General features: G+C 35.0%; 1 protein-coding gene and 1 long non-coding RNA gene across 3 annotated transcripts; one reads left to right on the forward strand and one right to left on the reverse strand.

The window, feature by feature from the left end:
• Positions 1-234: 234 nt before the first annotated feature.
• On the reverse strand, positions 235-7982 carry LOC105333119 (sodium/myo-inositol cotransporter). The gene is made up of 17 exons (XM_034443434.2): positions 7901-7982; positions 5387-5449; positions 5149-5292; positions 4847-4918; positions 4642-4746; positions 4308-4367; positions 4112-4216; positions 3731-3836; positions 3325-3405; positions 2896-3107; positions 2493-2628; positions 2223-2330; positions 1988-2138; positions 1691-1859; positions 1337-1558; positions 931-1162; positions 235-845 (listed from the first exon to the last, which is right to left on the reverse strand). The coding sequence occupies exons 3-17, from the start codon at positions 5278-5280 to the stop codon at positions 625-627; spliced, it is 2112 nt and encodes a 703-aa protein (XP_034299325.2). The 5' UTR covers positions 5281-5292; positions 5387-5449; positions 7901-7982; the 3' UTR covers positions 235-624.
• Positions 7983-12819: 4837 nt separating this feature from the next.
• On the forward strand, positions 12820-14715 carry LOC136273977 (uncharacterized). Of its 2 annotated transcripts, none has more exons than XR_010712217.1 (2): positions 12820-12877; positions 14380-14715. It is a non-coding gene; the product is annotated as an uncharacterized lncRNA (long non-coding RNA). The 2 variants fall into 2 exon arrangements; XR_010712218.1 differs by lacking the exon at positions 12820-12877 and adding an exon at positions 12960-13126.
• The last annotated feature ends 2038 nt before the right edge of the window (positions 14716-16753 follow it).

Here is a 16753-nt window from a genome sequence, read left to right on the forward strand (position 1 = left end):
TCGTAAAACCGAATCAAAGAAAAAGATAGGCGAACTAATACTTAGAAGTAAGTTAAAAAATAATTAAATTGACTTTGAATAAAGTTTAACCGCAAAGGTGAGTTAAAAATACGCCAAAAAAATATTAATAAAACCTACTCCTTAGATTAGTGACCGTATGCATAACAGATGTAATTTTTTCAAGGATATAAGATAAATTTAGAACTTTTAAATAATAAAGTTCTTAAGAGCGAATGAATATAATGATTCAATTAGGATTATTCATCAATATGATATCCTCCATCAGTTATGTCCAGAATTCCAACACTGACAGTAATGACGACATCTACATTGTTCACACGGTTATGTACAGACATACGTGTACAGAAATTCAATCCGCTCAATATCAATCACTAGATGGTAAATGTATATAGCAATGTGAATGAAGAGAAAGCTGCCCGAAACTGCTTGGTATCAAAATCTTCTACTTTATACAAAGCATTACTTATAATAATTTGAAAATTCAAAAGTATCTACAAAAACACACACTAAGAAATTTGTTCAGAAATTACCATACAGTATCTAAATACATTTATCTATACTTATAAAAAATCAATAACCTATGATATTATGTCATGAGAAATTCTACGCCGGTTCATATCTCCAAAAAGACCAGAAAAAGTACAAGAATGTCCCGATCAAAAGAATAACAACCAGTCCGATGTTCAGACAGAGGGCGGCCATCTTGTTCTGCTTGAGTTCCGCCACTTTGGCCATGTGTTCTTTCAGTTTCTCGTCCTCGTTTTCATCGTGCTTTCCAGCTCCACATAGATATTTCAAAAGTATTGCTTTACATGAACTCTCGTCTAAAAAATAATAATCAAAATTATTGCTAAAAATCAGATTGCGTATCCTCATGCTAGATCATTAACAATCAACCATTATTTTCACCTTCATCCTCCTTCTGATTCCTATCCAGGTTCGGATCTCTGAATTTCTTCAGGCCCGACTGCTCTACGGTATGATTATAAGATGTACCAGGCATCTTATTTGTTCCATTTTCGACTGAGGATTCATCCAGATCTGACGTAGACATTGCTATGTTGTCAAAACCGTCTACATCGCGGATCTCCTTTCCTGTTTTCTGTTCTGCATATCTCGTCCAATACGTCGTCCGGAATAGCTAGAATAAAAAATCTACATTTCATGTTTGTTAATATCAAATTATATATAGATAAATGACTATTTCGGGACGTCGTCCTACGTACTAGGCGTTCCTACCGTCTTAATTCAAGCTTTATAACAAACTATTTTTCCAATTGGTTGCATGGTCAAAAGAGATATTATGTAAAAATACCTGTTCCTCTGTAGGTCTGCCTGTAAAGTAACTGATAACAATTGCAGACACAGCCGTCATGAGAGTGATAAGTAAGGCGAAGTACATGTAATGGAAGTTCTTCAGTATAGCGGGCCGGGTGTCTGGGGTGAGACAGTCGCCGCTACTGTCGTTATAAATATACACAAGAATCATCCGGGTTACTCCTGTCAGTAAGCCAATCATCAACGACCAGAAGGCACCCTATTGTAAATATACCAGATTTTATATACGGCCAATACAACGATCCCCACTAGTGGGTCAAGGTAGGTCAAGGTAACTATATGTACCATGTGTATACATGTACAACTCTACACGTAATTCTACGCAGAGTACCTTCTCGTTGACCATAGGTACCAAAACGGCCAATAAGAAAACAGCAGCGAACGGAGGGGCGAGGTAGTTGGTTATCTCCTGTATATATATAAACACCTGTCCACCCTGTGTCTCCTTGAGTATGGGGACCCAGGCAATGGAGATCCCAATCATCACCACGATAAAGATCCTGTAAAATCAGGACAGAAATGTTAGTTACCGTGGAAATCTGTACCATCATACATGTATATAATCAATTTGTTTTTGTATCATTCCGCAACATTAACGTTTTGATGGATGATAGAAAAACTCATTCACCTTCCGACTATCATAAGTTCCTGCACGCCAGCGTTTTTTCGGGCTCTCTTGTAAATGTCGATAGTGAAGAGAGTAGAGGCGCTGTTAAAGATGGAGTCAAGGTCACTCATCAATGCAGCAATCATCACAGCCATCATCAGGCCACGCAAACCTACAAAAAGAAAAGAAAAACTATTTTCGTTGGCTGAACGGATGTGTAACAGAAATATAAGAAGTCAGACAATTCATGTTGAACCTTCTGGCATGATCCCGAGGACCAGTCTGGGATAAGCAATGTTGGTACATCCGGCGTAGGATTGGCAAATTTCGTAACAAATGTCTTTGTCAACACAAGCTACTTCATCTTGAAAAAATCCAAGAACATGTAAAGTAAGGCCAAATTGTTTTCATTTGGTCTTGTTTTCTAAAAAATTATTTGGAAACATGAAACCTATGAAAAATATAATTTGGCAATATCATTTCACAAGACTGTTTGTATATGGGTTTTCTTTGATATTATTCATACCGGGGTATTTGATTCTGCTGATCATTCCGGGCATGACCATCATAAACAGAGGGAGGATTTTGATGAATCCGGCCATGACTGTCGCTCCTTTTGCGTGAGAGATGCTCTTGGCTGCAAGCAACCTCTGAACAATTACCTATGTACAAAGTAAAGATGACAAGTAGACACGGTTTAAAACGATAAAGTATTTTAAAAGCGCCATCTATGAACTCATTCTGCTCATTCAGCAACAACGTAATCTTCATGACTTAAAATTCACCAGATATAGTTGCATTGGTGAAATACATCTGAACAAAACATCTGAACAAGCAGTGTTTCTATCACAGGTAAATATTGGGAGTTCTTCTTTCCAGTTTATTTTGATGAGGCGAAATCAGGTTCTTACCAATCTAGCGACTATTACCTGATCAGCGCACCAATACCAGATGGAACCTGGAGTTTGACCCAGCAAGAATCCCGCCCAAGGCATATAGTCATCGTCTGCTTCCCTCAACATCCGGAAGGCATTTTTGTCCGGTAGGTGGCAGGTTGTGTTAGGGATTCTATAGGTTTCATTAGTCATGGCCGTCTGGTACCCCCTCACCAAACCATCGTACCCACCTACGTCCTTAAAAGCTGTTAACGACAAAAAACATCTTCTGTTTCCTTAACAAGATACTGAATTTGGTGAATCTGTCTTCCAACGCAATTCTCGGAAAACCAAGATGAACTGGCATACGTTTACTCAAGACAGGCAATGGGTTTCCGACAATTATCATTAGTCTCACCGTCTCTTCAATGAAGTAATTGGTATTTTATGTAATACCGTTTGACTTTTTTTTTATTTCTTTACCTAATCCCATTAGAGTAAGACCTCCCCCGACCATCAGGAAGGCTTGTATGGTGTCCGTGTAGATGACGGCTGTCAGTCCGCCTATGGTCAGAGAGGAGAATACACTATCACTTCCCACATACACTGATATCATACCTTTATAAAACTTTAAAAAAAATTAACTAATTGATCTGATAATAGTTACTTTTACTTCAATATATACTGTGAATAATTGTATTTTGTTTTACAATTCCTCTCTAATTAACTATGATTTAACTATGATCTTATATATTTGACATTTCGTAGGGTATGTTTAATTCTTATTGGATATATTACCTGGAAATTTCTTCAATCAATTGTTATATCAAAGGTTATTAACTTTTCATTTTAATACAACATGACTATACAGAGAGACATATACGAGTACCTGTGATAGTCATCAGCCCTGTGATTGACACTAGGATGACTATACTGAGGTACAGGTCCCACTTCAAGCTCTGCTGGATGAACAGCGCTCCCGTGAACAGGTCACCCTGTAACAAACAATATCCGCTTAGAATAAACTTTATCAAACTAGTGTTTGTTCATGGTTTTTTGCCTCTTTATTCTCAAATTACGATTAAGTCCAAATAAAGCTAACGCTGATTCCGTTACATCCATTTTAACACAGAAATTTGATAGTTATTAACATTCATCTTCACAGTTTTGGCCTTTGTTTTTTCAAGTGAGAGTTATTCTCTTATCAAGGCGACAGTGTACCTTAAGCTTTTGTGTATTATTCTGACCCTATAACAAAGTAAAACTTTACCGAACATTTGGTGAAGATGTAGAGAACCAGGGACAGGACGGCAAAGTAGACCCGGAGGCGTGTCCCCCCGAACCTCTTAGACAGGTACTGGGGCATCGTGTAGGTCTGTGGTAGGTAAGTCATCAAGAATATATAAATCAATGATAAATTGATACATGTGTACGTATCATGGTTATCAAGAAACAAGAGAACGTACCCCACATGCGATATAGACTGGTATGAAAATCCATCCCAGTAACTGAAGCAGCAGAATTGCCTGCAATGGAAAATGTTCGAAGTTGGAAGATTTTTTTCCGTTTTTTATTGCAGACTTTATAAAATACAAATCAGCGAAGAATGCGGAACATAGTCTAATATAGGCTTTTTTTTTAAAATTGGAAATAATAAAATTAACAATATTTTTTGCCAAGTATGTATTTAATATTTAAAACAAATGTTTATTTTTCGACATGTTTAGAATTTCATTAATTGACACGAATTTTGAACCTTCATAATGGGAAATAAAGTATCGTGAATTAACAGGAACCTACATTGAATTCCCAAGCACCAACACTTATTCCGCTCCCCGCCCCTGATCCGGCTAGACCAATGAAATGTTCCGTACCAATGTTACTCACGAACAACGAGGCTCCGACCTGAAACACACGGGGCATAGAATCGTTATAGTTTGATTTATAATAATAAATCACATTGATGTGCTTTAAACGAAGTACATTTTGGAATACGAGTACTCACGGGTAACCAAAGCATAGATCTTCCCGCTAAAAAATATCCGCCTACCGTCTGTCGGTTAGCCCTGTACATTGCCTGTAAAAACGTATACGAACTGCATTAGTATTCAAAGTAAACTTGATTCATTGTTCTAATGGTTTCTAATTTATTGTGATTTTTTAAAGTGTATGTATCTATAATAATTATGTTTATCATAATAATATCTAGCGATGTTCAAAATACCGCCCAACATTAAGCTGTTGGAATCTTGAAGGTGCTCGAATTGAAACACTCGTTAAACAACACATTGACATTCGGTCACTTACAAACACACCGACAATGATGATGACGATGAAGTAAGCCACCACCACCCCGATGTCGCCACTACTGAGGCCAGTGTCGCTGTGGAGCCTGTAGTTGGCCATGAAGTTGTGGTATGCCTCACTTTTCTCACCCATGGTTGTCTTTTCCTGAATGAAAAAAAAAAATTCAAAATCAGTTAAGTCAGTCGGCAGCTAGAAACGGTATTTACATCCACGAGTTTATGACTACTTTATAATTTACCTTTTATGATTGATTGATTGATGAGATTATTGGTTGATAATAGACCATTGCCATCTAATTAATCTAAAAATTAAACCTCTTGTAGATAAATAAATACAATTGCACTGGACACTACTTGTAGTCATAGTGACCTTGATATCAACCTGAAAAGTTGTTCCACAGACTGGTAAAAATTTCAAACAAAATTCACAAATGTAGTTCTTTGTTAGCTATTGATACAAGAATATTGAAAAATGTCTCTTAAAAAGTTTAATAAAAGAGAGCGTATAATAACCATGTAAAACTTCTTTGCAAAATTACGTAATAGTCATTTCATTACATTTCGTCTTTTTGTAAACTGTCAAGTGTCTGCTGATATATTTTGAAAAATGATCATAACCAATATTTGATGCTATTAAAAGATATATTTCTGTTATCGTTGACAGATTAAAATGTACATCTATTTCAACTTTAATTAAAAAAAATATATATCGAAAAATATCAGATTCTGTTTTGGAAAAAAAGATTGAGTTAAAAGGTTCCATGTGCAATAGCTACAAGTCTTTCAACGAAAGGATGTACATGCACGTAATGGGGAATTGGCTTGATAGCTAATATCAGAAATGGAACGGAATCAGAAATTTTATGCAACTATTTTAGAGGTATTTACTTTTGTATATATCAATAGAGGGGCATGGTCACGATTTTGGTCAAAAATTATTTTTCCGATTTTTTAAAATATTTACAATGCTTTTTTGATAGGCAACCGAAATTTGAGTGTCATTTGTTGAGTTATAAGCGAGTTACAGAGTTTGAAATTCTTGTGTTTGTTTACATGTCTACATTTTTGAACGTTGAAGTAAAAATTTCAGTTTTAAACCTAAAACGAGTGTGTTAAACGTTAGGAACTGTTTATCTATGATTAAAATAAATAAAAAGATAGACAAATAAGCTGAAAAAAAATATTTTTACTGGTATATTGAACCTATGTAAACAAAAACGTGGCACGAGTCTTGTTTACATGACCAAGAATTGTAAGCCCTGTATGTTGCTTATAACTCTACGAATGACTCTCGGATGTCATATGATCATTAGAAATGCATTCCTAAAGCATTGTAAATAATAAAAACATAAAAAAAGAATTTGACCAAAATCGTAACCATGTCCCTTAAAGGCTAAGGCAGATTAGGATCAGACATGATCATCACGGCATGAAAGATCAGGGGATTCTGTAATAAATATTACTACGTACTTTATTTTAAAAAATCAAAATCAAATACATGCACAAATATAGTTGATCTTTGGTAAATGGTTAAACTCATTTGTGACTTCATTTCAGTTCTCTTGCAGATTACCAATCACACAGCTAACATGTATCTAGATAGATGTTATGCATGTACATCTGTTATACCGGTATCCATCACAATTTTTTCACATGCCCCCTTTTAAATAAGAGACACATATAGGCCATTGTAGGTGTCCCTCTCCGTCTCCCTGACCAAATAGGCCCCGGAGACTAATATCAATTTACGATAGAACAATTTACCTAGACTTATCAAATTGCTCCAGTAGCTGTTAAAATGATTGGATTTATTTATACAGGAAAAGAACAAACACAGCAAGGATGTTTACTTCAGCACGAACATGTTTACAAATGCTCGTGTTTCAACAGCCACACTAAAGCTGTTCACAGTGTTTAAATCGAAATACTTGCATATTTAAAATTTTTTTTAAAAATTAACAATTTCACTATATGGAGTATATTAGGTTAATACATTCACATAGAAATAAATAAGGCTCCCTTTATTTTTGTTAGCAAAGTTAAATCAACAATGACAGAGGTTATATGCTTAAATATTTATTAAGAATGTAGCCAATATGGAGAAGATTTAATAGGGCTACATCGGAAACACTTGCTGAGATAGTCAAAAGGACCAAGGTAGATAATCATGATATTATAGACACACACAGAATGTACATGCAACAGGCCAGGGCATTTATTCATTGCTTAGTACAGCTCTAAAAGGTAAGGTCAAAACGGGAAGTAGTGATGTAGGAGAAAGGTTAATATAGCAGGTTAATATACAGGTAGCAAGTGTATTTGTACCTTACATAAACGGTGCCATCTGCAACAGCAATAGCTGCTGATTTGGTAGTACACTTCTAGAGAACTGATAGCTTGATTGGGCTCAAGCAAGGGAAAGTGATCCACATTCAATCTCATTACATTGCACAGAGCTCTCTCTCTCTCTCTCTCTCTCTCTCTCTCTCTCTCAGTAGGATTTGAACATGTATTTTTCCCTTTATAATAAAAAATCACAAGAAGAAGCTCTTTCATTCTTCTGATCGACAAGTTTCAATTTCCATACAATGCAATGCATATAAAATGAAAGCAGAGAGTGAACTTCGCATAATTTTACAATTATTTGCAAAATACCCTCGGGCTCAGTAGCAATGATTACCTGACAAAAATAAAACATTATGAAGAAAATTAATGAAATTTTTGAAACGATTTAACTGCAGAGATTTTCTTACCTGGATGTAACAGGTGTCCGACTTTTAGCGTCCACCTTCTCCTAGTGTTTACATGAAATGAAGCAGAGCGTTTCGAATGAATACAAATGCAATGTTTGCATTAACGAGGACAATTTCAAACAAGGGTGTTTATTATTCAAGGAGTTGAACATTCTCCGCTTGTTTCACCCTCGTTGGGCACAAATTTTATGCACACAGAGCCAAATTGAATATATACATTTACAGTAATGATTTAGGCTACGATAAACGGTTCAAAGCACTTAGTTTCAGTGGCAAATGTTTGGTCATATATATGTCATAAATAAAATCATTATAACTTAAGAAAGATTTTATTTAAGTAATGCGATGTAAATTTTAAGAAAAATATTCCGTGGAAATCTGCACCCCACTGCTTTAACAATCGGAGCACCGGTACAAGCCAACCTTGTAAGTGGAGTAATTCTATTGTATCAATTTTTAGGCTACAGCTGCAGGCATAACTCATGAACATTTTATCAATATATCAAAAAGTAATCCTCCCCTTTTTTTACCGCAAAAATGTGTCTTTTTGAAGTGGTTGCTGATGAAATATATTAATAATTAGCCAAAAAAATGAATTATAAATGCATTGAAAGCATACTGAACACCAGATAGGAAAGTTTACAGTGTAATTTTATCTAACGCGAACAGCATGGAGAGATCTTCATTGGTGGTGTACAGTGATGATCCAGGAGTTAAAGGGGTTCGAGTCTCACACCAAGACGAGCGGGTTCTAATGGGTACCACTTGGTCGAATTAATTCTGCTACAAAAAATGGTTCGTACTTTGTTTAAAATTTGTTTTTCAATTAAAATACGTCTACATATATATATTTTCATGTAATGTTAGTTGATTTGAAATACATATTTTTCAACTTTGGGGAAAATGTATACTACGATGATACCGGTGAAGCCACAAACTCTTTATTGTACTATCTCAATGATAAAGTAATATTGCCCTTTTAAGATACAGTTTATACTAGAAAATAAAAGAGCGTAGAAAACATTTTTTTGCAGATATAAATGCCAGACAAATCAAAATATATGGATTAATAATTGTTTAAAGCAAGATATCCAATAGAATCACCCTGAATTCAAAAACTAATAATTTTGACAGGGAAGTATTTTTTTGCGAAAAATTTTCTAAAGAAAATAAAAAGGGGATCAAAATATGCAGCACAAGTCAAGATTCGACTCAATACACTGTTTTTAAATTTTATTTACCTTTTAAATTCAGGGACACATTCTTACATGAAGATCCTGTTTGATAAGTAGCCTTTAAGTCAAATTAAAGTGTGTAAGGGATTGCGCGAAACTGGGAAATTGTTTAGAAAAAGTACAAGAAAATTCGGAGCCAACTTTTTGGAAGTCTTTCAAAACCCTGTTTCTTGTTTACATTAATGACCCATCATTTCATTTGATTTCGAAGGAAATCTACATAAACTGTATTTGAGTGGCGGTAATATTCAAATCTTGACAAACTATATTTAACTGATGTTATTTCTAAATTTAGATAAACTGTTCTTAATTAAAGTTAATATTCAAATCAAGCTTAAGACGAACTGTTTTTAATTGAAGTTATTCACAGGAGACTTTAAAAAAAAATTGACGTTTCTCAACAGTTTTATGCGCACAAAGTTGCTACGTCTTGTAAATTCTAATACTAATATGGCGAAAATTGTATTATTAAGACCTGTTTGCATTTCAAACGTAAATTTCACCCTATGTTTGGAAAAGCTTGATATTATCTCACTGACGAGTAAAAAAACAAATTAGGATAGTATTTTAAAATTTCACATCATTTCGCGTCTGTGGGCAAATAATTCTTATTCTCAGGGAATAAACTATAATTCTTCTTTTTGTGGTGTATATAGGGTCTATAATAAGACCATTACGAGCGAAAATTCGGAGTCCTCACTTCAAAAACAAACGCAGTTCCTTGTACGATTAGATAAAATGATATAGGTCATTATTTGGTATATGTTATTAAGAAATTAGAGTTATAAATCCAGATAACGAAGCGTATATCGCCCAAAAATGGGAGGAAGCACAACAACTGTTCTATTCCAGATTCTTGTATTGGAATGCTTTTGCATCTTAGTGTCAGTCCAGCTCAATCTTACCCACACGTCATCGAGTGACGACATCAGATCTCTACATCAGGAATTGAACACTCTCAGACGAGACTACAACAATGTTCTGTCAGAACTAGCCAACATACGAAAATCATTGGGTACTAGTACATCTCTCTCTCTCTCTCTCTCTCTCTCTCTCTCTCTCTCATTAGCATTGATTTTATTGCAATGAAATCAATCAGCAAGAAAAGATTATTTTTTATTTAAACTTTGTAGATGCTTTCCAACCTGTGGGTTTCACAGCTTGTTTAACGAGGGACAAATCTCTTGGGATTTTGCAGACGATAATATATGACAACGTCATCACAAACGTTGGCAATACGTACGACTCACGTCACGGTATTTTTCGGGCACCAGTGAAAGGTCTCTACCATATGACGTTGACATCAATTTCCTATTATGGTAGCGAGCTTTTTGTGGAGATGGTTAAAGACGGACAAAGAATAACTCATACGTACAGCGGAAGTAAGGACTTTCAATCGTCTTCTGCTTCCGTTAATGTAGTGTTAGAAGCAGGAAATGATGTCTGGTGTCGTCGTTACCAAGGCGCCAGCACAGTGACAATCAATGCGCAATACAGCGGAACATGTTTTTCGGGATTTCTTTTAAACCATATGGTTTGAAATGTACATGTAAAACGATACTAGTAAATTCTGAAAAAAAATGTCCTTTTTTCTTTAACGTGGTCTTTTTATGTGGAAGTTTAGCATTCTTCTGCGGGGGTTTTTGTATATAGTCTGAACCAAGATGATAAAATAACCGAGTTTCACATCAGTCTATTACTATATCATCGTCGCAAACCACGGCAATTAAGACCATGTTGAGACAATATAGAACTCTTTGAGGAGAGGAGTTCTGTATAAATACATCAGGAATCATTCAAATTTTACAGTGAAAAAATATACAGTTTTATCTTTACTTGATACAGTTAACAGATAAAAAAAAACATTCTTAACAGCTTTGATTTTATTTCAGTAATGCGATGTACGCAGAGCGCCGTTACAAGCCAACCTTGTAAGTGGTGTAATTCTATTGTATCAATTTGTAGATTACAGCTGCAGGCATAAATCATGAACATTTTATCAATGTATCAAAAAGTAATCCTCTTCTTTTTTACTGTAAAAATGTGTCTTCTTAAGTGGTCGCTGATGAAATAAATTAATCATTAGTAAAATTATAAATGCCTTGCATAATATATAAATTACATCAAAATATATTTATTTTAATGCAAGTTGATTTGAAATACATATTTTTCAACTTTAGGGAAAATTTATACTACGAAGTTACCGGTTTAGCCACAAACTATTCAATGTATCTAAATGATAAAGTAATTGCCCTTTTAGGATACAGTATATACTAGAAAAAATAATTTTTGAAGAAATAAGTGCCAGACAGATCAACTTTCATAGATTAATAATTCTTTAATAAACGAAATCCAATAATAAAATCACATTGAATTCAGACATTAATAATTTTGACAAAGTAGTATCTTCTTGCGAAAGATTCTCTATAAAAAAAGAAAGAAAATGATCAAAATATGCAGCACATGCCAAGGTTTGATTCCAATATACTTTATTAATTTTATTAAGGTCTTCCGTTTCCAACGGAAGACCTTTCTATTATTGTGCGGGAAAAAAATTAAGATTATTCTTATTTTTCTTTTTTTTTTTTTGTTTCCTAGACGCGAACTTTGAGGCTTCATATCTTGCTCATTTCTAAACGGTTTTTGCTCAAATTTTCAGGGCTAATGTACTTTACAAAACACTATCTTAAGCAATTCATAAAATGTAGAATTCCCTTTCTGTTAAAGAGTTATTCCCCTTTTAAATTTTTTTAGGGCCTTTTGTTTCCAGACAAAGGCTCCGAGACTATGATAGCAGGGAATGGGAATCCAACGAATTTGAATAACAGAGACATTGTAGTTGTGCACATCTGTTTATGTTTTTAGATTACGTTTTTTATTTAGGAAAAGGTAGGGGGTCAAAAAACAGGATTCAAAAAAGTGCAAAAATTTAGACATGTTTTCCTTTATATCTTTTGAACGAAAAAATTTTTGTAAAGACATGTAGAATAAAAGTTGTGCAAAATAACAAGGGCTTTCATTTGACACCAATAAAAAGGGGCTGGCCCCTTAAATTAAGGGCCAATGGCTCCTAAAACATTTTGCTTAATAACTCAAAAACGGTTAGGATTTTGATATGGCTGTCGCTGGAAAAGTTGTTTGTTGGGATCTCATGAAGGTCGTTTCAATGTTATTTTGTAAGTGGTTTGTGTAGTATGAGTGTAAAAAGCTTTACATGTTAGCATGTACCTGTTTTTATTTGACAAGTTAACGAAAGACTTTGTGCGTACAACTGGCATGAAGTTACCGCAGAAAGTATGCTGGTTTATACAAGAGGCATTAATTCATAAGAATTTTTTTTTTTAGAATACATGCTTTTTTTTAGGAGTTTAAGTCGTTGTTAAGTTCTTATAGTGCACAATCCTTAAAAACGGGAATTGGAAAACAAAACATTCTTTTTCTTTTCTAGTAAAACACAAAATATGGAATGAAAAAATATATGCATTACCTTTTTAATATAAACATCATGCATTCAAAATCTACCTTGAATCAGAGCTGTGTGTGTACCATTACGTAAGCTCTCCCTCGCCCGCGGCCGAGAAAGTCGGTCACCGTGGTCGCGGCTGGACTACCTAGCGGTCAGTGGTTATCTAATACACGAGAGTTGCGTCTCTCATATATGAATTTATTTAGCCGCGAACTTAAGAATTGTTTTAGTTTTGATTACACAAAATCTTTTGTGGATTAAACGATTGGATGTCAAGTAAGAAATACATGTAGTTCATTTAATTAATAAAAGCAATGTCATTCTCTAAAGCAATAATAGACATAGATCAATGGTGGGTTTTTAGTTTAAAATAAAGAACTTCTATTTGATAGAGTAAGGTCATTATACTGCAAACTTTTCAAATCTTCCTTGGTTCTGAGCTGTGCGTTTCTGTGCGTTGTACCTTTACGTAATCTATCCTTCGCCCACGGCCGAGGAGATCAGCCACGGCTGCATTACCTAGCGGTAAGCGGTTATTTAATACACAAGATTCTCACACCGCGACTTACACTTGCATACATATGAACGTGTTTGAGTTAATATAGCCGTATATACAAGAACTGTTTTAGTTTTATGTTATAAAGGTTTGTCCTACTTGTATATATGATTAAATATTTGAGTGTAAATGAATATTAATGAACGATATTACTCCATATCGGAAAAATCGTTAGACATAAACTAATGGTTGGTTGGTTTATGTAAACTACTTTAAGAACTGTACAATTAATGTTTCAAATCAACACCCCCACCCCACCCCCCTCAAATATTAAACCTTTAAATAATGATCATCCCTCGCACATGGCTGAGGAGATCCGGCGCGAGTGGTTAAGTGATCCGCGGTCGGTTCGTGTTCTTCTACATGTACCTTATGACGCGTTTATGTTTCATATTTTGCACGGACACAACTTTATTTTATTATGTTTTCAACTATTATATTGGTTTAAGATAAAGTTATTTTACTTTTACAGTTGATGAAGCATTGATTTATACGATAGCGTACAAGGTAGTTTAAAAATCAAATCAAATTATAATCAAAGTTCCATGTTACATGTTTGCGGTAGGTGCTAGCACGATAAAGGAATGCCCTGAATTGAGGCATTCGATGATTATTTTAGAAAATATTCACATGAGTTTAAACAACTTTAGATTAGATTCTATCGGTCACATATTAATCACTTCTGTAGTTTCATTGTGGAAGCGAACTCATTGCTGCACCCCCCCCCACTCCTCCCGCCCCGCTGACAGGTGCTCGCGCTGGATTTTTTTTTTAATTGGAGAAAAGATATCAAGATCTGTCGAAAAACATTTTTGGTGGTTTCTTCTTATGTGTAACATTTTGTTTCACTTTCCCACCCCTTTGTTTATTCGGCCAGTCTGTGTTAATTCAATTGCCGCATGCGATCGAGAATCTTGTGCCGCTTCAGCGCACACAGCTCAGAACATTTATAGCCCCAGGTCATCAATTGTTATGTATTTGAGTAACAGTTGGAAGGGTGATTTTACTACATAAAATAATAAAATCATAATATAATCTATTTTAATTGAGTACCATGCGTATAGATTCCCATAATAATTAATTTTTTTATTTCCTGTCAATGTTTACATTTAATTTTGTTCAAATAATTAATAAATTTTCTATCATTTAAATTGTGTGCTTTATCAAATTCTGATTCCGATTACCTTGAATTCATTAATTTTCCATTGGCTTTTGACAAAAGAGAGACGCCTGACCATCCAATGAAAACAAATACACAGAGTTTGATTGACAGGTTCAGCCAGGTGCAGGTCTCGCCCGATGTCCGAGGTTATGTGTGCTGCTTGTACACAGCCGAATGGTCTCAGTAAGAGTTATCGATGTAAATAGATAATAAAAATACATGCTTATCAAAACATGATCGTGCAAGTTAAAGTTGATTTAGGTTTGTTCCAATAGAAATCATGTTTCGCTAACTGTATTTAATATTTTTTATGTATAGCGAATTTTAATATTGTTTCAGTACTGAAACATCGCATGAAAACGTTAAATATACATGTACTCTGTAACTAGTCGTCTTTTAATACATATACCTTTCTTTTGTTTGTTAAAAATTCGTTCAATTTTGTTAAAGTAATGTAAAACACGCGCGCCATTTTGAAACAATTAACTTGTCAGAGAGTTCCGAATGAAATCTGATGAACGTTTCAAACGGTTCTCGCACGCTTTGCTCGAAACGATTTACACGCTTTGCCCGAAACGCTAAACGGTTTACATGAAACTCTAAAAGGTTTACACGAAACGTTTCTCGCACGTTGGCCGCACGCTTTTTTGGTGTAGTAGTACGTTTTAGGGTCTGTAAATTTTGTCAGCACGCAATTCTAAACTTGCACATAGTCTTCTAAAATTTAGAAATATTTTAATATAGAAGTTATCTTTGAGAAAAGTTTACGTGTTTTGTAGGCGAGTTCAGTTTAAAAAAGAAATACAATTCCTGACATGAATCATGAGTACATACTGTTTAATATTTATAACAATGCTTGCTACCCTTTGAAAATTTAACTCGCCATTAAACATGATCTCATTTTTTAAACAATGTTTGAAACGATTACATAAACTCTGCTCGACAAATAGTTTTCCTAAAATATTTTCTTCCTTTCTTTTTTCAAAACACGTTTTATATACAGACTTTCAATTACAACACATTTTTATAACAAAAGCAGAACTGAAAGTATAGTCATTATAATCGTAACATATATTTTCAACTCGCAGCAACAACGGAAGACCTACTCGGGGCTTTGCCACGAGCTCTGCTCTAGTTTGTCTTTTATATTCAGGAATATAGTCTTACATGAAGATAAGTCATATTTAAGTGTGTAAGGAGTTAAGCGAAAACTGAGCAATTGTTTAGGAAAAGGCTAGAAACTTCAGAGTCAACTTTTGGAAGCCTTTCAAAACCGTATCTCTTGAAACTTATATCTATGGCCCATCATTTTATTTGAGTTTGATGGGAATCTAGATAAACTGTATATCATATATAATATTCAAATCTTTAAAAAAAACAATATTTAACTGATATTAATATTCTAATTTCGATAAACTAATTAGTCTGGTACCCGCCCCCGCCACTGCGTTTTCACTTCGTTTTGGGGTCCCCAAAACGAAGTGAAAACGCAGTGGCGGGGGCGGGTACCAGACTACTTTCAGATCTCCTCAGTGATTACATGGAGAGTTTGCATCAACTTCCGTTGCTTTCGATAAGTTTGGCGAGTATCTAGTACATTTCGGAACGATGTGTTTATTATGCAGCGTACAGATGTAGTCAGACGATAGGAATAAGTAATTTTAACATTTTACAACCTAGATCTCGTCAGATATCGTTGGAGAAATGGAAGAACTTGTTTAAAACATAGCTTGAAACGAGAACCCCCTATAAATCCAAGATGGCGAGTGTCGTCCCTTTACTTTTTTTAAAGTACATTGAATACACTTTTTTAACATGACTGAAACGGGGGGTTTCAGTGTATTTATTTAATGCAATACACAGAAATACTTCAAGATTACCTATCTTAATCAATTTATTCTTCGGGAACAAATAATTAAGAACTTCACTATCCAACAACCAAGCCCCTGTGGGGCAGACGGTAAGTGAAATAGTGTGAAAATGACATGGATGGGAGGTGGGGCGGTACAGACTGGTAGGGAGGGGACATGTTAGACTACAGGTTGCACCCTGTCCCGGGGGTCATCTCTCTGAGCAGGGAATACGGTAGGGTGGGGTCTAAATGGGCCAAAATGGGTAAAATTTTGACATTACACAGGGGGGTCAATTAGACATTTTATTTGATCAGAAAAAAATATGGGTGTCATTTTGGGTAAATTTTTAACCTTAATGTCCTTCCTTAAGTCTAACAGGTAGTTACAAGTCATTCTGATCCAGGTGCAAATTATATTTTTCCCCGCAACATAGTGCTAAATGGGGGTACCCCTACCCCACAATTTCATGCATCAAAAAAACTGTCCCCTGCTACCTAAACCGCGTTCTTGGTTACCTCGTTCTGAAAAGTTCTATTCCATTCTCTCACCAGCGGTCGCGCTTCGCTAGCTTCTATCTATCA

This window comes from Magallana gigas, chromosome 3 (assembly GCF_963853765.1).
Source record: "Magallana gigas chromosome 3, xbMagGiga1.1, whole genome shotgun sequence".
In the NCBI taxonomy this organism is placed as follows: domain Eukaryota; kingdom Metazoa; phylum Mollusca; class Bivalvia; order Ostreida; family Ostreidae; genus Magallana; species Magallana gigas.